The sequence below is a fragment of the Musa acuminata genome, chromosome BXJ1-5, assembly GCF_036884655.1.
Source record: "Musa acuminata AAA Group cultivar baxijiao chromosome BXJ1-5, Cavendish_Baxijiao_AAA, whole genome shotgun sequence".
NCBI classification, from domain to species: Eukaryota; Viridiplantae; Streptophyta; class Magnoliopsida; order Zingiberales; family Musaceae; genus Musa; species Musa acuminata.
The window spans coordinates 45,072,891-45,096,669 of NC_088331.1; the positions used below are offsets into that span (position 1 = coordinate 45,072,891).

At 38.1% G+C, this 23,779-nt stretch overlaps 3 protein-coding genes across 5 annotated transcripts; 1 reads left to right on the forward strand and 2 right to left on the reverse strand.

Moving 5' to 3' along the window:
* Positions 1-955: 955 nt before the first annotated feature.
* Positions 956-15,736, forward strand: LOC135674527 (DNA repair and recombination protein RAD54-like). 3 transcript variants are annotated; one of them, XM_065184459.1, is made up of 21 exons: positions 956-1,551; positions 2,675-3,055; positions 3,386-3,472; positions 3,604-3,844; positions 3,967-4,092; positions 4,270-4,326; positions 4,411-4,497; positions 6,752-6,847; positions 7,532-7,582; positions 9,978-10,052; positions 10,143-10,229; positions 10,830-10,921; positions 11,004-11,136; positions 12,370-12,489; positions 12,578-12,691; positions 12,778-12,861; positions 13,017-13,094; positions 13,159-13,217; positions 13,816-14,020; positions 14,106-14,204; positions 14,832-15,736. In XM_065184459.1, the coding sequence occupies exons 1-21, from the start codon at positions 1,157-1,159 to the stop codon at positions 15,177-15,179; spliced, it is 3,015 nt and encodes a 1,004-aa protein (XP_065040531.1). In that variant the 5' UTR covers positions 956-1,156; the 3' UTR covers positions 15,180-15,736. The 3 variants fall into 3 exon arrangements, with proteins under 3 accessions (XP_065040531.1, XP_065040533.1, XP_065040532.1); XM_065184461.1 differs by having other exon boundaries at positions 14,690-14,974; XM_065184460.1 differs by lacking the exons at positions 9,978-10,052; positions 10,143-10,229.
* Positions 15,737-15,881: 145 nt separating this feature from the next.
* LOC103985992 (uncharacterized protein At3g17950) lies at positions 15,882-16,948 on the reverse strand. The gene is made up of 2 exons (XM_009403850.3): positions 16,740-16,948; positions 15,882-16,661 (listed from the first exon to the last, which is right to left on the reverse strand). The coding sequence occupies exons 1-2, from the start codon at positions 16,923-16,925 to the stop codon at positions 16,056-16,058; spliced, it is 792 nt and encodes a 263-aa protein (XP_009402125.3). The 5' UTR covers positions 16,926-16,948; the 3' UTR covers positions 15,882-16,055.
* A 1,794-nt stretch (positions 16,949-18,742) lies between these two features.
* Positions 18,743-23,510, reverse strand: LOC103985993 (uncharacterized). The gene is made up of 5 exons (XM_009403851.3): positions 22,674-23,510; positions 22,125-22,183; positions 21,915-22,043; positions 19,685-19,820; positions 18,743-19,250 (listed from the first exon to the last, which is right to left on the reverse strand). Exons 1-5 carry the CDS (start codon positions 23,376-23,378, stop codon positions 18,933-18,935), a joined length of 1,347 nt encoding a protein of 448 aa, XP_009402126.2. The 5' UTR covers positions 23,379-23,510; the 3' UTR covers positions 18,743-18,932.
* Between the last annotated feature and the right edge of the window lie 269 nt (positions 23,511-23,779).

The window sequence follows — 23,779 nt, forward strand, 5'->3', positions numbered from 1 at the left end:
AAGGGAAAAAGATATAAATAATAAATTCCAAGCTCGACAGCATCTCATTCCTCACTCGATGCTGAGTCACAATATTCTATTCGCTCATATTATTGCACATTTAAATCAGCTCGGAATCTATTGCCAAATTTGTCGAGCTCTTGTTGGTGATATTAGCATCATTTACCGGAACTTTTTTGCACACATCAAAATAAATGATCGAGTCCCTTTATACGAATGAAAGTTCTGAAAACAGGTGCTATTCTTTTGATCCCTTTATCTGTAATTATCAGACAAAGAATAATAGGCCCTATTACAGATTCCCTGCAGATAAAGATATTAGATGATATCTGATTCTTCATGATTCATGCTCACCAGCATCTAATTCACCATCTGAATGAAATAGCTGCTTTTCAGATTTATATTCCATATTTTTGTTCAAGAATCAGCTTCTTGACCAACTTTAATAATTGGATAAAAGGATGAAGAAGAATGGAAGTGGCAGTAATGGAAGTGGCCGCCCTTATCGCTGCCTTGCTTTACGTGATTCTCTTCTTGCACACGGCAATCTTGGCGTTCAGCTTCGCCTATAAAAGACCCAAACAGCAGGCATACGTTCGAACAAGAAAGAACCTTGCTTGGACGTTGTTCTAAGAGCTCCCAGTACGTATTGCCATGGCCATCAGGACCACGAGCACGGCCGCCACCACCACCACCAGGTCGGTGAACGGGGACATGACGGTGGAGGAGTTCAAGGAGTGGCTGATGAAGTTCGACACCGACAGGGACGGGCGCATCAGCCGCGAGGAGCTGCAGAGGGCCATCCGCAGCATCCGCGGGCGGTTCAGCGGCTGGAAGAGCCGCCGCGGGATCAGGTACGCCGACTCCGACGGCAGTGGCTTCATCGACGAGGGGGAGATGGACAACCTGGTGGAGTTTGCTCAGACGAGTCTGGGCCTGAGGATTGTCGTCTCTAATTAGCTGCATGGCATGCAGTACAAGTATAATTTACAGTGGTCATGTTGTTGTCTGCAAGTCATGGAAGCTTTGAATTACTTGACGAGCTTCCTATGTATTTATCTTCCTTTGTTGCTGTTGAATGTCATCGTTTCTACGTCATCGATGTTCTTGCTATCTGTAGTCAATAGTATTAAGTAGTAATCTTCATTACATCTCTATGAACATATATATATATATATATATATATATATATATATATATATATATATATGGAGCGACTTTACCCACTTGTGTCCCATCTTGCGTCCTTTACCCACTTTGCCGCCAAAATTTCGATCCGTTTAAAGACCGTGCAGGGCTTGCAGAAGAAGGAAGAGGAAGCGAGACTATCGCTCGACTTGGAGGAGGAAGAGAAAGAATGACCTCCAAACAAGAAGGGGAGGATGAAGAGTTAGGGTCTTCCTTTGATTCCGATCAAGGATACGATGAAGAATCTGACTACGGAGGACAAGAAGAGGAAGAAGTCGAGGAAGAAGACGAGGAGAGTGGCACGGAAGAAGCCTGCTCCGCTGATCAAGATCGGAAGTCACAGAACGTCGCCGCCCTCGTGAGGTACGCTGGATTCATCGCCATCGTTGACTGCTCGCTAGTTTAAATGATCTGCCGGATTGCGAAATCTAGGGTTTCCTTTGACACAGAAATCGATCGTTGTGGGGGTGTGTACGCGTTCTTTATTTCCTTAGTTTGTTGATTGAATAACCAACTAGTATTTCTCCTCTTTGTTGATTCGCTAGCTGGATTCGAGGAGAATGGTACTTGTATCACATGGTCGTGTTTGGGTGCCAACCTCTTGCCGCACTGAGTGTGGTCGTTCTCGGACCTTCTGCGCTGATAAGGATACACATGTTTCACTTATTAATCTGGATAAAACACGACAGCTTCAATTATAGAAAATTGAGGAAAGGTCGCAAGTGGAATGGTGTGACATATGAATGGATTGTGAATGGTTTAATCGATTTAAAGAGTTGGTTTGCCAAATGATAATGATGTTTGCACAAAAGAATTTTAGTTCTCAACGAGGTTGCTAATTGATATTGCTTAGAAGCGCAAGTTTCTGTTACCAAAAGAAAGAAATAAATAACACCTAGAGGTCCTAAGTGTTTGTTGCTCTCAAATCATTGAAATAATCATACAAATGCTACGAGCATCAATGTTCTTGGATTATTGTCTTGATTATCAATGGAAATCACTTGTCTTCATTTTTCAGTTTTGTTATAAAAAACGAATAGTCTTAGAACCAATTGGGATCTAACACCTCTAATAGGTAAGAAAATATACCAAAATATAGCAATAAGCTAGAAGACTTGCCATAAAACATAATAAAAGTTCCAAGCTAAGGGGACTAGTGAGAATCTGGTTTGACATCTTAGTTGTTGTCCATAGGTTGGTCTTTGTGCCTTTACAAGAGAAATATAATTCAACTAGACCTTTTGGTGACTTCTGTTAAGCAAAGCAGCATGCATTCCGTAATCAGTACTTGTTCAGAAATTATTTAAAGCATTATATTATAACAATAGAAACTAGTTATGTTTATCCTAATTTTTACTGAAGTTGAATTTTCAAATCGTTCTTTCCATATTTCATCTTTCCTTATTCTGATTCCGAGAGAATTTTGTTTTATTTCTGATTTTAGGTAGCTTCATTTTTTGTGATGTTTTTTTCTTTTTCTTGTTAGAGGAAATCTTCTTGTAAGAAGGCAGCCACTTATTCCACGAATTCTATGTGTCTCTGACGGAGCAGCGGTGGCTCGAAAGCCTTTTAAGCCACCATGCCCTTACCGATACAAGGATGAAAATGATGAACTAACTCGACGACTTTGGGCGCGTAAGAGATTTGTACCGTGGTGTTCCTCAAGAACACCATTGGTTACCATTGGCAACATTCTGCATTCACCGAGTTTTACTAATGATGATCCTGAAGAAAGAAATCAGCCTCTGCCCCCTGGGATAGAGCCTTTAGTTCTTTGGCTGCCCGAAGGAGCAGATGAGGCAAATGATTGTGTATCTCGAATCGAAGTAGATCCTTTACTTGTTCGCTATCTTCGGCCTCATCAAAGGTACTGATCTCACATCTCTTATAATTGTATCTGTTGACAAAAAAAAGTTTTTTTTCATTTTTTTCTTGGAAAATAAACGTCCTCTTTGTTGTTACATCCATTTTTTTGTTAAATTGTAGCATGGAATCTTACCTTGTTGCCTTTTCTAGTTATTGGTTACTAGCCCTTCTATCGGGTTCTTTATTCAGAAAAGGTAAGATATCAATGTAGTGCCTAATCACACATGTGCCTTGACCGTGAACTGAAGCTGAACTTAAAATAAGTCAAATGATAAAAGGACAAAAGATTGCCGAGAGGAGGTCTTTGACACAATGGTTATATTTTGTGCAGAGAAGGAGTTCAGTTTATGTTTGAATGTGTTTCTGGGTTATCTGGTTCTGATGGTATCTCGGGATGCATTCTGGCAGATGATATGGGGTAAATATACTTATCTAAAATTCTTTTATATGGTTCTGCATTGTTGTGATTCAAGATGCTCTACATATATTAGTTTCTGCAGTTACTACTTACTAAACCTCTACTTCTTATCCTTTTTTAAAATTTTCCAGATTGGGGAAGACTTTACAATCAATTGCTTTGCTGTATACACTGCTTCGGCAGGGCTTTGATGGCCAGCCAATGGTTAAGAGGGCTATGATTGTGACTCCCACAAGCCTTGTTAGCAATTGGGAGGCAGAGATTAACAAGTGGATTGGAGGAAAAGTTCAGCTTCTTTCTCTTTGTGAAAGCACACGAGCAGATGTCTTATCAGGGATTGAGAATTTCTTAAGACCCTGCAGCCCTTTTCAGGTTTATTCTTTTTGGTTTCCAATTGCAATAACTTTGAATCAGTATTAATCATCTATATGATGACTCAGTGGATAGAGGGTATGTCTTCTAAGAAGAGTGCTTGATGCATGAAATTCTTTCAGGTGCTCATCATATCTTATGAGACATTTCGAATGCATTCATCAAAATTTGAAAAAGGTGGAAGTTGTGATCTTCTCATATGTGATGAGGCTCACAGGCTGAAAAATGATCAGACATTAACCAATAGGGTATGTAAAGCTAATTAGTCTTCTCAAGAAAATGTTCATTTGCTATGTTGAGATGTGAAGAAGGATGCTTCTCATAAACCATGGGTTGTAGTATGCGTATATGTGCGTTGTTCTTTTTGTCTTCAGTATTTGTTGAAACCCAAGATTTGGTCATGGTGCATCTCCTTTTTGTATCAGGCATTGGCTTCTCTACCTTGCAAAAGGCGTATCTTATTGTCAGGGACGCCCATGCAGGTAACATGGTTCTTTGTGTGGTTCTCATAATGCAAGTTCATTCTACCAAATTTGTTCTATACGAACTGACTTCAGTTTTGATAGAATGATCTTGAAGAATTTTTTGCCATGGTAGACTTCACAAATCCAGGAATTCTGGGAGATGCTACATATTTCCGGAAGTACTATGAAGTAAGTCGATACCTTGATGTTGTAGTCATTATCAATATCTGCTACATGAATGTTACTTTTTTACCTTCTGCTATATGTATCAGAATTGTGTTTTTCTTTTCTGTGGACATCAATGAGCCATGGCAAGTTTCTTGATTTTCTTTGAATATGAAATTGTTGGACAAGGTAAACCATAATAACTGATATGGATGCTTAACCCATAGCCATTCTCTGTATGTTAACTAGATGTTGTAAAAGCAATGGATGAAAATATAAAAGCATGAAACTGCAGTTGACTGTTTCTAATCAATTTAAATTAACGTTATTTGGTATTTTACAAGTAAAAGGTGCACTAAATTTGTATAGGCTAGTCTTGCAGGATTTGTCTATGTTGTTAGCTTATTTCATTGAACTCGCTCTCCTAATTCTAGATCTTGTCCCTGAATATGTACGATACTATAATGCTTATTGTATTACAGTGTATATCACACAAATAATGGAGCATCGAATGATTCTCAATCTCCAAACATACCAAGTCATATCCTTTTCTTCATTAATTTAATCATTTCGATCTTCTAAGTTTGAGCACCCCAAAGCTGCTTTTAAACTTTTTAAGTATAACCATCTATAGAACATTTGCACAGAGTTTTTTGTTCAAAAACATGGAGGTCAACCTTATAAATGTAGATTACCTGATTTCATTTAATCTACCATATTTTCTACTGTCGTATGTTAAAAAATATAAGCCTTCTAAGTGGCTATTTCTAAGTTTTGATTACATAATATCCTTTATCAGGGGAAATTTGAGATAATAATTTATAGGCTAGATTCTAGAATCTGGTGTTAAAAAACAATAATTTGATAAATATTATACAAGTTTTGTAGAAACCCTTTGCAGCCAGTCTTGATACATAATAGTTTAACACAACAAGCACACTTGCCATGATTAAAAGTACTGCAAAAATAAAACTTAAAAACTAGATGAATGAAAAACTAATGGCAAATGTTTATTAGAGGGAACTCTTTGTCCTTAATAAATTTGATTTGTTTGAGTTTCCATAATATTATTACCTTGCAGAAACTGCCAAAGAGTACTCCATAACTAGTGTGCTAATATGTGCTTGAGAAAACATGGAATGGCATGTGTCATGCTTGTCCTTATCAGATTGCATTTTTATGATAGTACAAATATTGGCAAGGGCTTAATACATATAAAAATCTGATAATAATAGTACTAATAATGATTATTATTGTAAACTTTTTTTTTTTCATTCTAATATGTAATATTGCTGCAATATTTCCTTTTATTAAATTTCAAGTTAATTTATCATAACACATTCAGTGTCATGTTATGCTGTGGCATTTGCGTGTTGTGCTCATCACATGGTGTGGCACGGGCAGGGGGCATCTACCTTTCAGGATTTGGTAGGAATGGGGATACTGATACTGCAAGTAAAATTCATGAGAAACCAGACATTTGTCAGCAGCCCATTACACTTTGGACTAGACTAACTCTTTCTCGAGTTTGTTATGCAATTGTCATACTCTTAAAAGAAGACTGCAATTCATGGTATATTACCATATTTGAATTGCATATGAAAACCTACTTTTGGTTTTGACATTTATTCGAAATCATCTAGAAAATGTTTATAAAATTTTAGGCAACACATTGAGTCAGTTTTTTAGCAGTCATATGACCATGGAATGCCATATTAGTTTGAAAATGGCCAAACATCAGTTGTTTGTTTGCCTTGGTATCAGTAAAACCTGTTATCCTTACATGCATTATGAGGCTATTCATAAAGTACCATGATGGGGTATCACCCTTTGTCATCATCCACTCTCCAAATTGATTTTCTCCTATGAAAAGCAAAACAGCTTAATTATGTGCAATTGTATTTTAATGTTGAACATTGCTTCATTCATGTTCAGTAGTATCTTTAAACTTATAATTGAGTAGCATATTCTCTTTGTTGGTCTTCTGACTTTGGCTGTGTTGCTGAATTAACAGAATATGGTGATTCATTTTAACCTTAGATTTACTCTTCTTTTTCCATTTTTTTATAAGAAATGATTCCTTGATTATTTTTAATCTTTCGACAACTTATTTCCTATTGTTAGCTCAAAATAATTGATGGCTTGTTAGATTTAGCTAGTGGCAACTGTTTTGATGATAGAGAATGACACTAATATTTAGTTATATACTTAGGCGATATTTGCAGTTTTTATCACTGTAATTTCTTGACCTAACTTATTTTTTATGGCTTTAAAAAAGATATCAGTTGTTTCTGGAAGAGAGCCTACAGCAACCTTAGAAGAAAGGAAGTTGGGTATTGAGAGATCTGCTGAGCTGAGTGCAAAAGTAAACCAGGTAATCTTTCTTGAAAAATGCAAGCCTTAAAAGTCATACTGCACATGGCATGATTATGAGTGCAAGCTTCATTCTTTTTTTTTTTTTTCCGTATGCTTCATTCTTGTATAAGCAACACATCACTATGAAAGTCATACTTTCATGCATGCCATTACAAATTCTCCTTTTTCTATTTATAAATAAAACGCCTATAATCTAGGATTTATATGTAATAATCTTGAATCTTGAAGGGTATATATGTTAACTTTTTAGAGGGACATATGCATGTAAATGCTTATATATAGAATAATAAATTCCTTAAAAAACCATAGGTGGTAACAGATATATGATGTGTGTACATGTATTCGTATTATTGTATATATGTGGAGAGCAGAGGGTGGCCTCTTGTTGCAATTAAGCTATTTCATATGACAAGCATCAGTTGTAGAAATAGTCTCCCCCCTTAAGCCAATGTTCACTGATGCCGTCATTATGGCAGCTTGAATGGTGGGTTGCCCTATGTTAACTATTAAGAGAGTGGCACAGAACTATCATGAAATCCCACTTATCAAGTGAAAACTAGTGTACATTCTCATTATAGCATTTTTTTTTCCTTTTGTACATCAGCAACATTGGTTTGTCAGGCAACAATTTATCCTGCTAAATCCGTGATGATTTTTTCTAACCTATCTGCTTATGTTTCAGTTTATACTGAGGAGGACGAATACTTTGTTGTCAAATCACTTACCACCTAAGGTATCCTGCCTCTCCATAACTTTAATTTTGCTAAAGATGAGGTTGAAATTCTTGTTGTTATGAGAAAAGTGGCTAGCTTTTTGTCAACTCGAGGTTTTTGTAGTTCTAGACATCAAATTATTAAACTTTTTTGTAAGATAAGTATTAACATTGAAATTAAGGCTCTTAATAATATCAAATCTAGCACATTCTTAATCATCCATTGTAACAAGTCTGCATGTCAATGGGCTATTAATTGACAGTAGTTAAGCACTTAGCACTAGGGATTAGTTACCTTCTACCATCCAAGGTAACTAAGTTGGCTTTGATACCTACCAGTTGGGCGAGATTATTGTTTCATCTGTAACATTCACAAAGCCACTCTGTCATGCAATTCTGTATGGTTACACTTTATTTAGCTCTACATTAGTCACATTTAAATTACAAGAACATGGTGGGAATGTTCGAAGCAAGGTCCAAAAGATTAATTCGATACCAATACTGATCTCAGATCCAGGGTACCAACATCAATTTGTACCAAGTTTCATTATGGACCAATGTTGATTGCTGTGGTCAATATCCATGCCAGACGAATCTTTCCTGCACTTATAATTTATTTAAGACCTTTATTTCTCTTCTTTGATAATTTTATAACATTTTATTAATCATACAACAAAATGATTTAAATAGAAGCAATTAAAAATCAACACATAACATCAATCATAAGGCATATATATAAATATTACATATAACTTCAATCATAAAACATTAAATTACAACTGTTCTGTTAATCAAACAGGCCTGTGTTTTTATTATGCTTGTTACATTGCCATTGTTCTGTATTTGGTTTTCTGGGAAAATCATATTTTAACTTGATCAATATTAGAAGTTTGTCATGGTAGCTTCTGGGCTTTCATTTATTTGGTACTTTTTTTGGTATTGGTGCATGTGTGTTACAGTTATCTAATGTTGTACCAACTACCAATGGGAGTTTTTGGCTTCTTTTGATAATTAAATGAATCATTACATTTCCACACATGAAATGATTCAAACTGCTGAATCTCAAAACAAATTTAAGGCACAGGGGTATTATCTCTATATCTATCTTATGTTAGAACAACAAAGAAAGAAATCTTTTATCTCCATCTGTAAATCAAAATAGTCAATTTTGCAAGTAAAATATATCATCATTGACAACTATCAAGCCAAACCTATGCCTATTACTAACTTTTTGGGAAGGCCGATCATGCAGCACCTGGCACTTCACAGCTATTAATATTGTTAAAAACAGTTCCATTCATCCCAGAATTGTTTATTAGTAACAGACGTTCTTCCATCAACCATATAGACTTTTTTTGGTTATTTTTCCCTGTATTTGACATGAACTTCCACGTGATGTCGCATCAGTAATGGCCAACTATATGAAGCTAACTTGTTGATTTTTTATATGCTTTTGACACAATGAATCTATCTAAAATCTTCTTATCATGGAAGCAGGATGAGTGCCATTTATAGAACTAAATGCATATTAGCTCACTTTTTCTAAGGCGATTTTACTTTTGCAACTTAGGGACTCAGAAGTTCTTAAGTGAAAGGGATATGGTTCAATGGACGCCTAGTACATTTTTTGGCCACATTGAAATCTTATTTTACATTTTAAATTAAGAGTATATTAGACTGAAATACAGAAAAAAAGGTTTAATCATATCATTTTCTACAATTTAAAAATTTTCTAAGAAAGGTTGTGGTGGTCACCATAGCAAACAAGGTTGGTGCCATATAAGCTCAATGGTAGAATGCCAAATTAGCAGGTCAAACTTGGTCTATAAAACCTAAGACTGTTGGACTTTTAGATGGTTTAGACCAAGGTCTGCTGTACCGCCCGGTACAGGCGGTATGTACCCAGGTGTACCGAGCGGTATACTGTACCGGTACCGAGCCCGGGTCGAAACGCCGGTACGGCAGACCTTGGTTTAGACATTTGGTCCCTTTCAAAGTAATTCTTAGAGAAAAACATATCACAGATTTTAAAATGGTAATATAGTCCCAGATTAATGCAACTCTGGAAGAGAAGATCTATAATGGACATAGTTAGGGAGAAAGGATTTAGCATTCAAATAAAACAATTGAGTAACACCAAGGTGAACTTCCTTTTGTCTATGGAAATTGCAGATGTCATTTAACATAATTATGCATATTTATTGCTTCATTTTTAGTACATTTGTTGACCATTAAGGTCCATCTATAGCTCCTTTCTTTATTCATATGCTCCTTATGCTCAGGGCAGAGGTATATATGGAAAGTAGTCTCAGTTTTCCAAGGCGCTTGTATTGCTTTTATGTATCTTTTATTCTTGCTTTAAATTTGTATTTTAATCAAACTCAGTTTTTTTACTGACTTGGTTATTTAAATATAGATCATTGAAGTGGTATGTTGCAAGCTGACTCCTTTACAACTCGAACTCTATAATCATTTTGTACAATCAAAAAATGTGAGAAGACACCTACCTTGCATTGTCATTATGCTAATTAGTAATAAACTTTACTAAGAAAATCTTATTTTTCATATATGAATTTTATAGGTTAAGCATGTTATAGCTGAAGAGATGAAGCAATCCAAAATTCTAGCATATATAACTGCTCTTAAGAAGCTATGCAATCATCCAAAGGTAAATATTAATTTTTGCAAGACTGGTGCAAGGCTTTATAAAACTATTACTACAAGAGAAATAATAAGAGCTGATTTCATATCTTCGATATGCAGTTGTTCCACAAGTGATTCTTTGTTGTTCTATTATTCTATATGATGATGGTTGTTCAATTTGTTCTGCCTCCTACCTGGTGGCACACATTTAATGTAGGAATGTCATAAAAAATTACGTTTAGTGCAAGGCTTTTAATCTCTCTCCAATACTAGTTTAGTAATCGACCAGACCAGCTGGTACTGATATACTAACCCAAACCGCTTGGTATCATTCAGTATAATAATAAAAAAATATAATCAAAAGTATTGTATTGGTATTGAGCTCCATGTCTCAATACTAATAATTTGTCAAATTAGTAAGTACCAATATGTTATTCAACTAATTCATTGATAATTGCTATTAATATGGATGTTTCATTAGGTCATATATAATGATCATAGGCTCCTAATATTCAAAGTACAAAGTATATATCATCAAAAGACACTTTTAGGTCATTAAACAATCATGTACACTTTTTTGGTTATTTATTATTACCCTATGATCTCTATTCCTCGTTTTGTTCAGCTCATCTATGATTCTATTAAAAGTGGAAGTTCAGGAATGTCAGGTTTTGATGACTGCATACGCTTCTTTCCTACAGAATTATTTTCTGGAAGGTATTATCAGCGGTGTCCTTTTTTTATCATAAAAACAAGATGTTGTATTTCTTTTACTTGATTTTGAGTTTTGTTTGGGTAGATCTGGATCATGGACTGGTGGTGGTGGAATATGGGTGGAACTGTCAGGAAAAATGCATGTCCTAGCAAGGTTACTTGGCCAGCTTCGTAAAAATACTGATGACCGCATTGTTCTTGTATCCAACTACACTCAGGTATTGTTGGGACATTATGGCTTGTTAGCATCATTATTGTAATATCCAACTCACTCAAGTGATTAAGAACTTATCTCACTAAAATTGTCAGACTTAGTTGCTTCTGTCTTACCTAGTTAATGCTTGAAGAAATATTAAATGCTAGGGAAGCATATTGAGATGTAACTATCTCTCTAATAGAATATAAAACATAGCCCATTGAGCTGGCATCAATATATAGATTATTGAAGCAATGCTAGACAGTTGCTTAATTTACTCGATGTTTTTTTAGTCCTGCAGACTAACATGCTTATCATTCACTGTCAAACACTAATAAATATAACATAAGATATTATTGATACGTCAAAGTAGATCCTGTGCTTTTTTTAGCATAGAGGTTACTTCATTTTGTTAGTTGATGCCTTAGTTTTTTTAATGTGGGATTTATATGTACTGATGCTTTGGTCAAGAAGCTTGCATACATTGATCCTCCTTAGACTTCACATTAGCGGTTCACCTTTATTTTATTATATGCACTAATGCTTTAATATGAAGTTGCTCAAGAAGTTTCTACATTTCTAGGTCCCTAAGTAATTACTGGAAGTGATTTTTTAATTTTCCTCCTTTGTCCAAAGGGTAATGTAAATATTTTTTTGTGCTAGCTAATGTTTCTCCTAGTGATTGCATTGGTTTTGAAGAATACGCCTGATACTTGTATATTGACCAACTTAGATTTGATGCACTAAGGAGGCTCCATAGTGAAGGAAGTTTGACACTTTAGGAAGTCAAATAAAATGATGAAGTGGTAATGCTCTGTCTTACATATGAGTGTAGTGGCCACGAAACAAAATGCTTGTCACCAAGGATTGCATCGATGCCGGAGAATATACCTACAAGTGGTACTATACATTGACCAACATAGCGTTGATGGACCAAGGAGGCTCCACAGTTAAGAAAGTTCTGTAGCCATAGAATAAAATTTTTTTTTTTGGCTCACTGCTTTTATTGGATAGACAAACCTCTCTTTTGAATATGGTTACCATATATGTATGCACTAGTTATTGTCATTTTTTGTAGAAACTTTACCATTGGTCCTACTACATCCTAATTGTCTTTAGTTCTCTATTATAAAATTTTGAATAAACTTGTTTGTGCAAATGCTTCTGTTTCTCCATCTTGCCTTGTCTTATAGTGCATTATGGTTGCAACATTAGTTGTTTGTTCATTGATCCTGATGTTTTGAAATCCTTTCAGACATTGGATCTGTTTGCTCAATTGTGCCGAGAAAGAAGGTATCCTTTTTTGAGGCTTGATGGAACTACATCCATTGGAAAGCGGCAAAAGTTGGTCAATCGTTTTAATGATCCATCTAAAGTGAGTAATTATTTTCTTTTTTTCTGTTTTGACATGTAGTCATTACACCGACTTTGATTATGTAGTTGTTCTGGCATTTTCCTGGCAGGATGAGTTTCTGTTTCTTCTAAGTAGCAAAGCTGGCGGCTGTGGACTTAATTTGATTGGTGGAAATCGCCTGGTCCTTTTTGATCCTGACTGGAACCCTGCTAATGACAAACAGGTATTCTTTTTCCCTGAGCGACTTCCTTTATACCTGTTACAATAAGTTGATAATATTCAGGGTATATGCTTGTTTCCTTCCCCAAGGCTGCAGCAAGAGTCTGGAGGGATGGGCAGAAGAAGCGAGTCTACATCTACAGGTTCTTGACCACAGGAACCATTGAAGAAAAGGTTTGGACCTTTTGATTTGTAACATTGTAATAATTCTAGGCCACTGTATAGTTTATCATTGTATTATTTCTATAATGCTTTGGTTGCATAGATTTACTATGGACTATAAGTCTACTCTTCTAAGTGATTATTGATATTAATATAATCTTTTGCAGGTCTACCAGCGTCAGATGTCGAAAGAAGGACTTCAGAAAGTTATTCAAAAGGAACAAGCAAATAGTCAGATGCCACAGGTATAAATTTGCTACGTTTTACTTCCCTTACAATGCATAGTACTTGAGATATTCATCTTTACAGGGGAGTCATCTGTCAAAAGAAGATCTGCGTGATCTTTTCACTTTTCATGAGAATGTCAGGTAATTTGTACATCTAATTTGAATATTGTCTTATAACCAGGTTGATGAAATGACTTAAATTTTAGTTATATAATGTTTTTAAATCAGTACAGGTTAGTATTTCTGCTGCAAAACTATTATGCTAAACAGTTAGAAGGGTAGAAAAACTTTCCAGGCAATGAGCATTAATAGTAATGTTACTCTAGTATTTTTCAATTCTTGCATTTGACTGGGGTTAGATCAATCATTATTGATGAACATATTTTTATTCTTGCCATTCTACTTGTATTTAACATGTAAATATTTATACTTGGTCGATACATGCAAAAGAAGATAATGGATGTTTGAGTCGACCGAGGAAAGTGAGAGGAAAGACAGACATTGGTAAAAAAATGAGAAAATGGTGCCTCTGTTACTTTAAAAAATGTTGCTCTTGGCAGAGCTGATTTGAGAAAGGCTTCATTCAACCACAAATGATAGAGGATTAAAGCTTTCAACATTGTTTGTGCATATTCAAATGCTTCGTTGGTGAAAACCACATGCAAGTACATTCAGTGAGTTTTAAAATGTTTGGTGTGTATCAGTTAACGACTAAATCAGTTGCTATAATTTCTCATAGGTCTGAGATTCATGAAAATATGAACTGTGCACGCTGCAAAGAAGATGGTCTGATGGCAGTGAATAACATTGTCAATGAGATAGAGGACGATGACAGTGGAGATTCATGTGATGGAAAGCAAAAGCTAAGTGGATTAGTAAATGACATTGGCGGATTTGCTGAAATTGCTGGATGCTTGCAAAAGTTGACAAGCTCCCAGAGACAGGTTACTCTTACATAAATGTTCATAATTTTTCTTAAGCAAATTGTAGCTATTTTCTTAGAATGTTTGTTCACTTTGCTTTTTTCAGCTTGGAACCCCGTCTGAAGAAGATTTAGGAAGCTGGGGCCATCATTCAAACCCTGCAACAGTACCTGATTTAATTCTTCAATCGGCAGCTGGTGATGAGGTGTGTTGTGATATAACAGCTTGGATGAACATGCATAAATCTTTTTGATGGCTTAGCAAGATTCATGATTGCAATGAAGGTTTAAAAGTCAGTTAAATATCAGTCACAAGTGTTCATCGGTCCAGTACTGAACCAATGTATTTAACGGCATATCAACTTGCACCGTCTAGTATCGTTAAAAAAGAATAAAAAGATAAAATATCAATTGATTCTGAAATATATAGTTAAACATTGGTTCTTTGGATTGGTAAATTGATTCGTATAGATATGATCTAGTATTTGAAGCCTTAACTGTAGCAAATGTCATAGGTTTCTGCAGTATTTAATTTACAGCTCCTTGATATTTTTCCTTCTAACTTGTAGGATGAAACAAAACTGTAGAATAACCTGAAATAACTGTAGAATATTTTTCCTTCTTTGTTTGTATTGCAGTTTATATAATATATTTATCTTTTTGGAAAAAAAACCTGAAATTTTATTTGCAGGTGCATAAGCGCGAGAAGCCTTTCCCTGTACTTGCACAGTGAATTGAAAGTGGCCATTGTTTTGACTACTGTTAACTACTCTGATGACTTCCACTGCTAAAGCTCAACGATTTGCTAACATGACTTGGAATCATAATTGCAGGTCACATTTGTTTTCACTAATCAAGTGGATGGAAAACTTGTTCCAGTTGAATCAGGAGTAAGATCCACTCAGCATTTAGATAACCAAAAGTATGAGAAGAAAGATGGGAAATCAATGTTCTTGCCTATGCAAATTAAGCAACAATCTACAAAATCCAATGGAAACACTTGCCTGAAGAGTTTCAGCGGCCTAGACACTCCCCTGTCAAAAGAACCCAAGTCGATGAAAACGATGAAAACATTGCGGAAGTCGCATTTGCTTAAGAAGTCTAACGTCTCTTTTGGTGACCAATCCTCCCTCAAAAGGATGCCTATTGCTTCTTGTTTATCTGATGATGATTTCACATAAATCTACAGATCTGGCATCTTGTTGAACATACAGTCATCTAGGAGACCATCCCAAAGTTGGCATAGCTGGCTAGATGCTTCTATCGGAATTTGGAAAGATAAGCACGGAGAAGAAGGAAACCAGAAGAGCTGTCCTGGTTAAGCATATTTTCCGAAGAAATAAAGCTGCAGGTTCTTCTGGCTTCTCTTCAACATTATTGCCAAATGAATTTGCTTTTCTGCCTGTATCTGTCATAAAATAAGGCCTCTGATCCTTGAATCGTTATACAAATACACTCGAGTTTGTGCTGTGCCAAACTATGATCGATTGCAACGTGACAAGTCATTCCCTTTGTAATAGTTGAGCTTTTGACAATTGGGCTCATCTAAAGGATCCAGGTCGCCCCGGGGTTTTGACCACCGCACAAGGTCTCTTTACCCGTTTATAAGTAGGCATAAAACCGGTAAAAGGAAAAGCATCGCAGTGGTATTATTGTCTAGTTGATTTTATTTTATTACATTTAATTGTGTACAAGCAAGTTCGTGAGTCAGTATTATTTGATTGCTTTGTTACTGTGAGTTAGTTTCTGTTTGAAGTTGTATTTTATTCCTCCCATACAGGTGTAGGCAACGTTCATTATTCTATTCGGGTTTGGTCAGATGAGCTCACTCTGCCTAACTCTGACAAGTGGACGATCCTCATTCATTGGTACACTGTTTCCCATAAACAAGTTATAGAGAGGCCGTCAACGTTTCTTTGTTGGTAAGATCGAGACGTAATCCATGGATCATAGAGGGAACTCCTCTCACTTGTCTTATCTTTACCTACTGATCCTTCATGCAATCCATCATTTCCCTTTGGATTCTTTCTCCCTTCTTGCATCATAACCAAAAGGTCTTACGAAAGAAATCTTTTTGCGGAAATTAAAGAAAAGAACAGAGTGTGGAACTTGAAGGAGACATTGTTCTTATCGTTTCTTTTTCCTTCCATCTGGACGAAGCTCGAAATCACGATTCTACCACTCCCTCCCGCCACAGATCCCGGTGAGCAGCAGCATCGGAGCCGTCGCAAATACTCCACACGCCGCCGTCGCCGCTCCGCAGCCGGAGCAGGTGGTAGCACCCTCCCGTCCGCGAACAGAGCCTCGCCGCCCACTGCCACGTGCTCCGCGGGGCCGCCGAAGTCGTAGATCCCCTCCGCCCCGTCGCTACCTCCGGCCATCCGCCGCTCCCTTTGGAGGAACTCTCCCAGAGAGGTCGGCCCCGCCATGTCGTTCCCGCACAGCCGCCACAAGCGCCTCCTCCCCCAGCGGACGCGCCGCCGCCGCTTCTCCGCTGCCCTCGGCTTCGGCCTCCTCTCCGCTTCCCCGGCGGTGGTTCCTCCGCCGCCACCGTGCTCCCGCCACGACGGAAGCCTCATCGAGTGGGCAGCGGCCTCGGCGTAGGTGACGCCCATCAGGCTCCCCAGCGTCGTGCTCCGGTCGGGGAAGAAGGACGCCGTTGACTGCGTCATCAGCAACGGATAACGAGTTCATCACTACAAAACCAAACTCGAAGGCAGTCCTCTGCCGCTTTCTCTTACCTCGGTGTCGAGATCGGAGGAGGAAATAGAGTCGTCGGAGGGAGACGAAGGGATGAGATAGGTGTCCGGATCCATGGCTCCGTAGAAGTTTCCTGGACAGAAATAGAGGCGCAGGAGGACGACGAGATGGAACGGAGGATTGAAAGAGACGAGACGATGGTGGAGAAGAAGAGAGGAGTGGGGCATGAAATGACAGGACTGGCCTTGATGCTCGAGGGCTCGCAGTCACTGCATGGGCGATGACGTACGACGCGGGGCGTCTGAACACTTTTAGGTCAGCTGATTTGGACGTCATTGGATTAATGGCGTTTGTTTTCGTTGACTAGTCCAAGAAAACAAGCAAACTGATCGACCACAGGAGATTCCACAGTGCATGCGCATGACATCAATTGCTTGTCGTACTAAAATTCATGATTGAAATAAGAGAAAAAAGGGATAAAATTATTTGTCTCATTTATTTTAATTAAGTATCCTATCATTTGTCTCATTTCTAACACTGCAATCAATAGCTTTTTTTTTCAAAAAAAAGAAAAAAAAATATATTAAAAAACTAAGCTGAATGGATACATCCAACTAACAAACCAAAAAAGACAAATAGAAAGATAAACTTTCTTCCCAGAAGAAGACAGATGTTCTAAAATCCATCAAGAAGGTTCTAAGAAGATGACAAATGTCTTGAAGTAGGATCCCAAGTTGTTTAGCCGTCAGCAACCCTTTCTCTTCCTGTAGTCGTTTCACAGAAAAATATATCCCCTTTAGAAAGATTCATAAATCCACAAAATAAATATTAAGCAGTATAATGAATCCAATTCCTCCGTTGTCTTTTTGATCTCAGGAGCTATCACTATTGAGTTTACACCAATCCTCATGTTTGTAACTTATGTGATGCATCGGGAGTTGATACTGTTTGATCCTATTCCAAATTGTTTAGATGACTTCTAGAGGGAGAGATAGAGCGATAAGAGCGATGTAAGGGCTGGAGAGGATGATTTCAAGATTATCGTCGAGCCCTCGGAGTTGTCGTGAGGTGGAGCCGAAGTAGATTTGATCTTCGTTGAGATCTTGCATAACAGGTCAGTGTTAGGGGATTCCCGACTCGATCCCTCCATTGCTTAAATTAGTAGATAAATGATAGATCATTCTTTCATGGGATTGGGGACCGACCTTTATACCTGTGAAGCTGACAGGAGGGGATTGCAACTGGTGAGGATTGATTATACCTTTTTTCGGTGTGATCGTGTGAGCAACCAACTCGTACACCTTCAACAGCATGGGTCGACCCGGCTCTTGTAGTGTGGCATCGATTAGTGCAATCCCGTGCGACGCGAAGTTGACGAGGGACGATTGAGAGAGCACTATCCACTATCTCAACCATTTTCTACGGATGAAACTGTGACTAATATTAGAATATTCCCTATCACCACCAAAGGATCCCAAGTAACTAGGATTCAATTTACCCTATCACTGTTTTCAGATAAAAGAGTCTTCATGGAGCATGAAATAAAGCTACAACTTGATAGAAAATGGAGGAATAGTACCACTGGATATTAAAAAGTTTGTCATTAAACTATTTTCAAATAAAGACTATAAAATTTGAAGGCATCATTGCAGTTAAGTGAGTCTCCCTTCCTATGCCAATCATCAGAATCTCAGGTATCAAAATATAAGAAAGTGGTACCAAATTTGTTTTGAACCCAGTCCCACACCAATCTGGCATGATTGCAGGGGAAGAAAAGATGAACAACACACACTCAGAAGAAGTATCAATCTCAAAAGCAAGCAATCTATCATAAGTTAGCTGCTACAATTTATAGGCTTTCAGCAGAAAAACTTTAATCTGGAGGACCATAAGAAGCCTCCACAGATTGCCACTCATCTCAAAATCCTGTAGAATCCGACTTACAGGATTGAAGGAAATGGAATGCAGGTTTGGCTGAGGCTTTACCACGCAGAATCAATAGCATAAATGCATCACAATAGCCTCAAACTCTAAGCTCCAAAAGTTCTAAATCGGATGAGGTTCTTGTAATTTATTGACAAGCTTACATTTCTTGCATCAAACATGGATTCCAATAACTTATTTTTACATCAATGCCTCAACTCAAAGACCAAACAATTAATGACATGCAACTGCAAAAGAATGATACATGGCTCTGCAACACATGCCGAAAGAGAAGGAAAGAAAAAGCCCTGCTATCCATCTGCTGTGTTCATGTCTTTCTTCAGAACAAGGTTTCCTGATTCATTCCTGGTGAAGAGCTTGTCAACCAATTCATCCCACTTGGTTCTGCCACTAGATTTTGAACCATTGCTTGAAGTTGTGCCTTCCTGACCTTGAGAAGGCGCAGCGCCGGTGACCTCACTGTGGTCTCCTGTTGCGGCCACCACAGCATGCGGTATGTCCAAGGTCACTGCTCTTTCCAGCGCGTTCTTGTGTTCTTGCTCAAGACTCAGATTCCTACTCATTTTTTGTTCTGGTGGAGCGGTTTTGGGCACCATATCCTTCAGCAGCTGCAACATAACCAGCTTTCAGAACTCTTCAAACTTCTGAAACATAGTCTAGTGTTAACAAGAAGGCAACTAACAATTCATCGTTGATAAATCTAGTGTGTGCAATCCTTATTTTAACATGGTTCAGATACATGGTTTTCACTGTTTACTCCTAAATTTGAGATGGTCCGGTTGAGTGATCGCCATAAAAAACTCTACCCTGTTGATGCTATACGTGGAAGTATATAGGTATACCAGAGTTTTGCATGGATGTACTTAAAAAGATATATTAGAGTCGAGTAAATTCTTATTTTAACATGCACAAGGATGTAGTTTTCTTTGTTTAGCCTATTAAGATGGAAACAATTAAGACCGATAAAATCTTATGAAAGATGACAAATGAGAAAGATGCGTCGGTATCAAAGATGACAAAGCTGAGTGTATTGAGGTCTTACATCTAAAGCCTTTTGTGCTTCACGCTCTATCCATACAATTGCATGGTCCGATGTGGTACTACAGGATAGCACAATGTGCTCAAATCTTCCGTCTACCGGAATGGCAGTCCTCACCTCTGGAGGATATCTTCCACATCTGCATCCACAGATATTATCGTGGATTTATTCATTTGCATTTATTTAATATACACACATATGCATTTATTCTTTTCGTGGCCTTGTTTGAATCCTGGGCATTAGATTCCATATCAATAGTTGGACTTAGTAGTCGATTTTGGCAAATCACTCAGTGGCATAATTGTAAAAGAGGATAAGCACTTGTTCCTTCAATATATCTATATCGACTGAAGCGACGATGGAAATTTTTCCCCGGATCAAAGTATTTAGAAGTTAATGATCCTACATTGGTCTAAAAAAAAGTAAATAGTTTATTGAACCATAATAAGGGATAGTTCTCCTCATCTTCAGGAAGTGCAGTTCATTGTCAATGCTGTTGTCAAAATTTTTCATAATATATATGATCAAACAATTCTTCATCCATTGATCTTCCATTCTACACTGGAATCAACCCTTTGCGACATTCATTGCTGAAATGCTCGCTCCTTAGTTGTTGTTGCTATTGGCAGAGTCATTTCTGATTTTATCGAGTGTTAAATTGAAATGACCTAATTTTTATAATGAAAATCTTCGTCAAGAAAATTTGAACCAAATAACCTGAATAAAGTTTGCAATAGTGATCTCCTATCTAACGGCACCCATGTGACTGCATGTCATTGGAAACTTGAAACCTTGATATATATGAAGTAAACCCAAGGAACTTATGATTGTTTGCATTCATGACCTTTCTGAAAGTTGATTTCGACTATGTAAGCAACATTTCAAGATCTTAAATCCATTGGTGATGTTTATATCACTTAGGCATGCTCCAAAACTACAAAACTTGGAAAAAATTTTAATTATTAAAAATCAGAAACTCAGCCACTCGATAATAAATCAATGCATAAATTTCAACTTATCAAGATATTCAATAATCAATAGATCAGGTCAGTTGGATAAGTCACCGTCTTCAGTAGAAGTTTATTATAAGTAACCATGATTAAATCAGTTCCAGAAATAGTAATATAAAATACAAAAAGAGACATGAGATTAGTTTTCACAGACATAAACCAAAGAAGTCAGACAACACTTTTAATCTTCACTCAGGAAGAAAATATCAAAATTTGAAGGAAATATTATGAATCATAAGGATTCATCTCAGTGGAGACATCCAGGTGGTTAGCACATTATATATGCAGTTAAAGATTCTAGGCTTTTGATCCCTATGGTGAGTGTCGAATGAGTATGAATCTTTACATAGTTCTGCATGAAGAACCACCACTTAGCCAGTATCATATAAACATTTGGCATTGATGTCAATCTGCAATATAACTCTTGATGAGTATTTCTTAGAGCCCCCATGTAAGCAATGAAGAATAAACTAATATTGGACCTATCCAATCATGATGATGTGATTCTTTATATGTTGCCTTCTATGCTCTTCTGAATCTCTGTCACTACACAGTGTCAGGATTATCTTAAACCAGAGAAACAATAAGCATGTAAACATTGCATGTTTGATGTCTGCATCATCATATTTTCTCAATTTCATTGGATGAGGTTACACTAACATTTTACCATGCACCCTTTTGGTGGTCTTTAGGCCCTGTTTACTTATATGCACAAATTGAACCAGATTAGTCATTGGGACAATCATAATGTGGACATCAATAACAACTGCATGCTACACCAAAGTTGTGGGTGATCCTTAATGGCTACTTCATATCCGAAATCACCTAAATTTTTCTCTGAAATGCAAGTTTGATTCACTCATCTATCAAGTTAGAACCAATCTACCGATCCAAATCTGAAGAATATTTTAACATCTGTGGTCGACATCAGATGGTTCATGTTTGCAGGACGAATAACCAGTTCTGTACCTCCAACATGCATATATCATGGATCTGTTCCTTCTAGTATCAATTTGGATATAAGTTTCACCTGATGTAAAATTATGTGAAAATAGAAGTCTATGATGGTTATATGCCTGAGAAAGACAAAACTTAAGAATTTCATTTACCACAAGTGAAATATGGAAAATTGATATTAAATTTATTAAGATGAAGAGATTTCTTAATGAAAGTCAACGAATATAATCATTTCTGGACTCAAGAATGTCAAACAGATTTAGTACCTGCAAAACTTTCTCTCAACGATATGATATATTCGACCGGGAACATAAAGCCTCCTTGGATCTTTGAGCTTTCTCTTTTCCGGAATAAATGTATCTCTCATGCAAACCAAACATAATAAGCAGGGCAAGCTGTCCAAATCAGTAACACCTAATTAATTACATATAGATTTTTCTGTTCATCAAAACTAAGCAAAAGATTTGAAATCTCACCAGAAAATAGATCCAAAGATATGCTCCAAGGGTGTTGGTGTTCTTGGTAAAAAATCATCCTGGGAAAGATCTTACTATGTCAAAAGCAGAATTCAGAAAGATTCATCACATGACACTCATATATAGTTGAAAATGAAAAATGGTAAGTTAAAAGAAGGTTTGGATGATTGCAAAGACAAATCAGTCTCTCTGAGCTTTCGGTTGACTATTGCTTATGCTAGCTACACCGACATTGAAGGATGCTGTGAGGATGGAACTATTCCAAAGGTAGTCATGACTCACACCCAGCTCTCAAATGCACCAATGGCAAATAGAATTCATACGATCCAACAACACCCTGCTTTTATATTGCAGGCAAACCTGCACTTGCCCAAATACCCAACAGAACTATCATTTGGTGAGATCCAGATCACTATACTTGACTTCCCTAATGCTTAGACTGAGGTCAAGCTCTCGCACCATGAATTCCCGATCGAATCACTTCCCTAACTTAAGCAAGCAGTCCAATAAGCAACAAGAACGACGCAGAGATCAGAGAGCCGCACTTGCCTGCAGGATGACGGAGTTGATGACATCGGCATACTTCACGGCGAGGTTGAGGGACATGCACCTGGCAGGAGCGATGGCGTAGCATCGGATTTGGCTCCTGGGAATGCCCCCAAATTGGTCGCGGTGGTTGACGACGATGATGGTCATGAGAGCGGCGATGCCGGAGCCGAGCGAGTGGCCAGCGAAGACGAGCTTGTATTCGGAGCCAAGCTCCAGCCAGAGGTCAAGTAGGGTATCGGCCTCGCGGTTGAGGAGCCAGGTGGCGGCCCGGAGAAGGCCGTGGTGGACGAATCCGCCGTCGAACATCTGCTGGCCAAGGCGGTTGTCGAGCAGGACCTTGTAGTCGCTCTCGCGGACGAGGTTGAGGCCGCGGACGGCGAGGACGACCTCCTTGTGCTCGCGGTCGACGTAGATGAGGTACGGAGGGCAGCGACCGTGGGGGATCTCGTCGTATGGGACGCGCTTGACGACGCCGGAGGAGTCCATGCGGTATCCGCCGGCGGGGGCGTAGTTGGGGTTGGCCAGGTCATCCTCGTAGATGGCAAGCACGACGCGGCAGACGCGAGGGGCGGGCTCGAGCTCCTCGGCCGTGGCCTGCGGCCACGCCTCGCTGTCGTAGGCGCCCACGTAGGCGAGCCGCTTCCACGCCCAACGAGAGCACCCCAAGCACAGCACGCACTCAAGCCCGCACAATGCCGCCGCCATGTTCGACCGGTAGTGGCGGAGGCCGCGACGAACGAGGCGGCGCAAAGGAATACGTTCTGGCTCTTGTTTTGAGGCGTGTTATGGGAGACGAAGCAACATGGGGAAGGACTAATAATGGTAGTAGGGGAGAAGGAGGAGGAAGGAAACCAGACAAGAAGGTCCATGTTGGACACCAAAGATCCCATGGTCTATTGGATTTGCAGAAGTTGGATTAGATTTCGCTTCCTCGGTCAAAAGATGTCGCTGTGGAGAATCTACCGGTAGGATATTTAGTAAATCTAACACATGCAGTCTTGTCTCAGATTTAAAAGAAATAATTTCGATATTGAGTGATTGGAATTCATACTTTCCACATCTTCACCATCAATTGTGCTGTTCTCTGCGGATTCACATGGGATCGC

Excerpts from the sequence above, each read along its gene's own strand:
- LOC135674527 (XM_065184459.1), top strand. The coding sequence starts at position 1,157 with ATGAACATATATATATATATATATATATATATATATATATATATATAT. Across the intron at positions 4,093-4,269 it reads ATCAGACATTAACCAATAGG|GCATTGGCTTCTCTACCTTG; the intron begins GTATGTAAAGCT and ends TTTTTGTATCAG. Across the intron at positions 12,862-13,016 it reads CAGGAACCATTGAAGAAAAG|GTCTACCAGCGTCAGATGTC; the intron begins GTTTGGACCTTT and ends AATCTTTTGCAG.
- LOC103985992 (XM_009403850.3), bottom strand. The coding sequence starts at position 16,925 with ATGCCCCACTCCTCTCTTCTTCTCCACCATCGTCTCGTCTCTTTCAAT. Across the intron at positions 16,662-16,739 it reads CCTCCGATCTCGACACCGAG|TCAACGGCGTCCTTCTTCCC; the intron begins GTAAGAGAAAGC and ends CTGATGACGCAG.
- LOC103985993 (XM_009403851.3), bottom strand. The coding sequence starts at position 23,378 with ATGGCGGCGGCATTGTGCGGGCTTGAGTGCGTGCTGTGCTTGGGGTGC. Across the intron at positions 22,044-22,124 it reads ATCTTTGGATCTATTTTCTG|CTTGCCCTGCTTATTATGTT; the intron begins GTGAGATTTCAA and ends TGATTTGGACAG. Across the intron at positions 19,821-21,914 it reads GTTGAGAGAAAGTTTTGCAG|ATGTGGAAGATATCCTCCAG; the intron begins GTACTAAATCTG and ends CTGTGGATGCAG.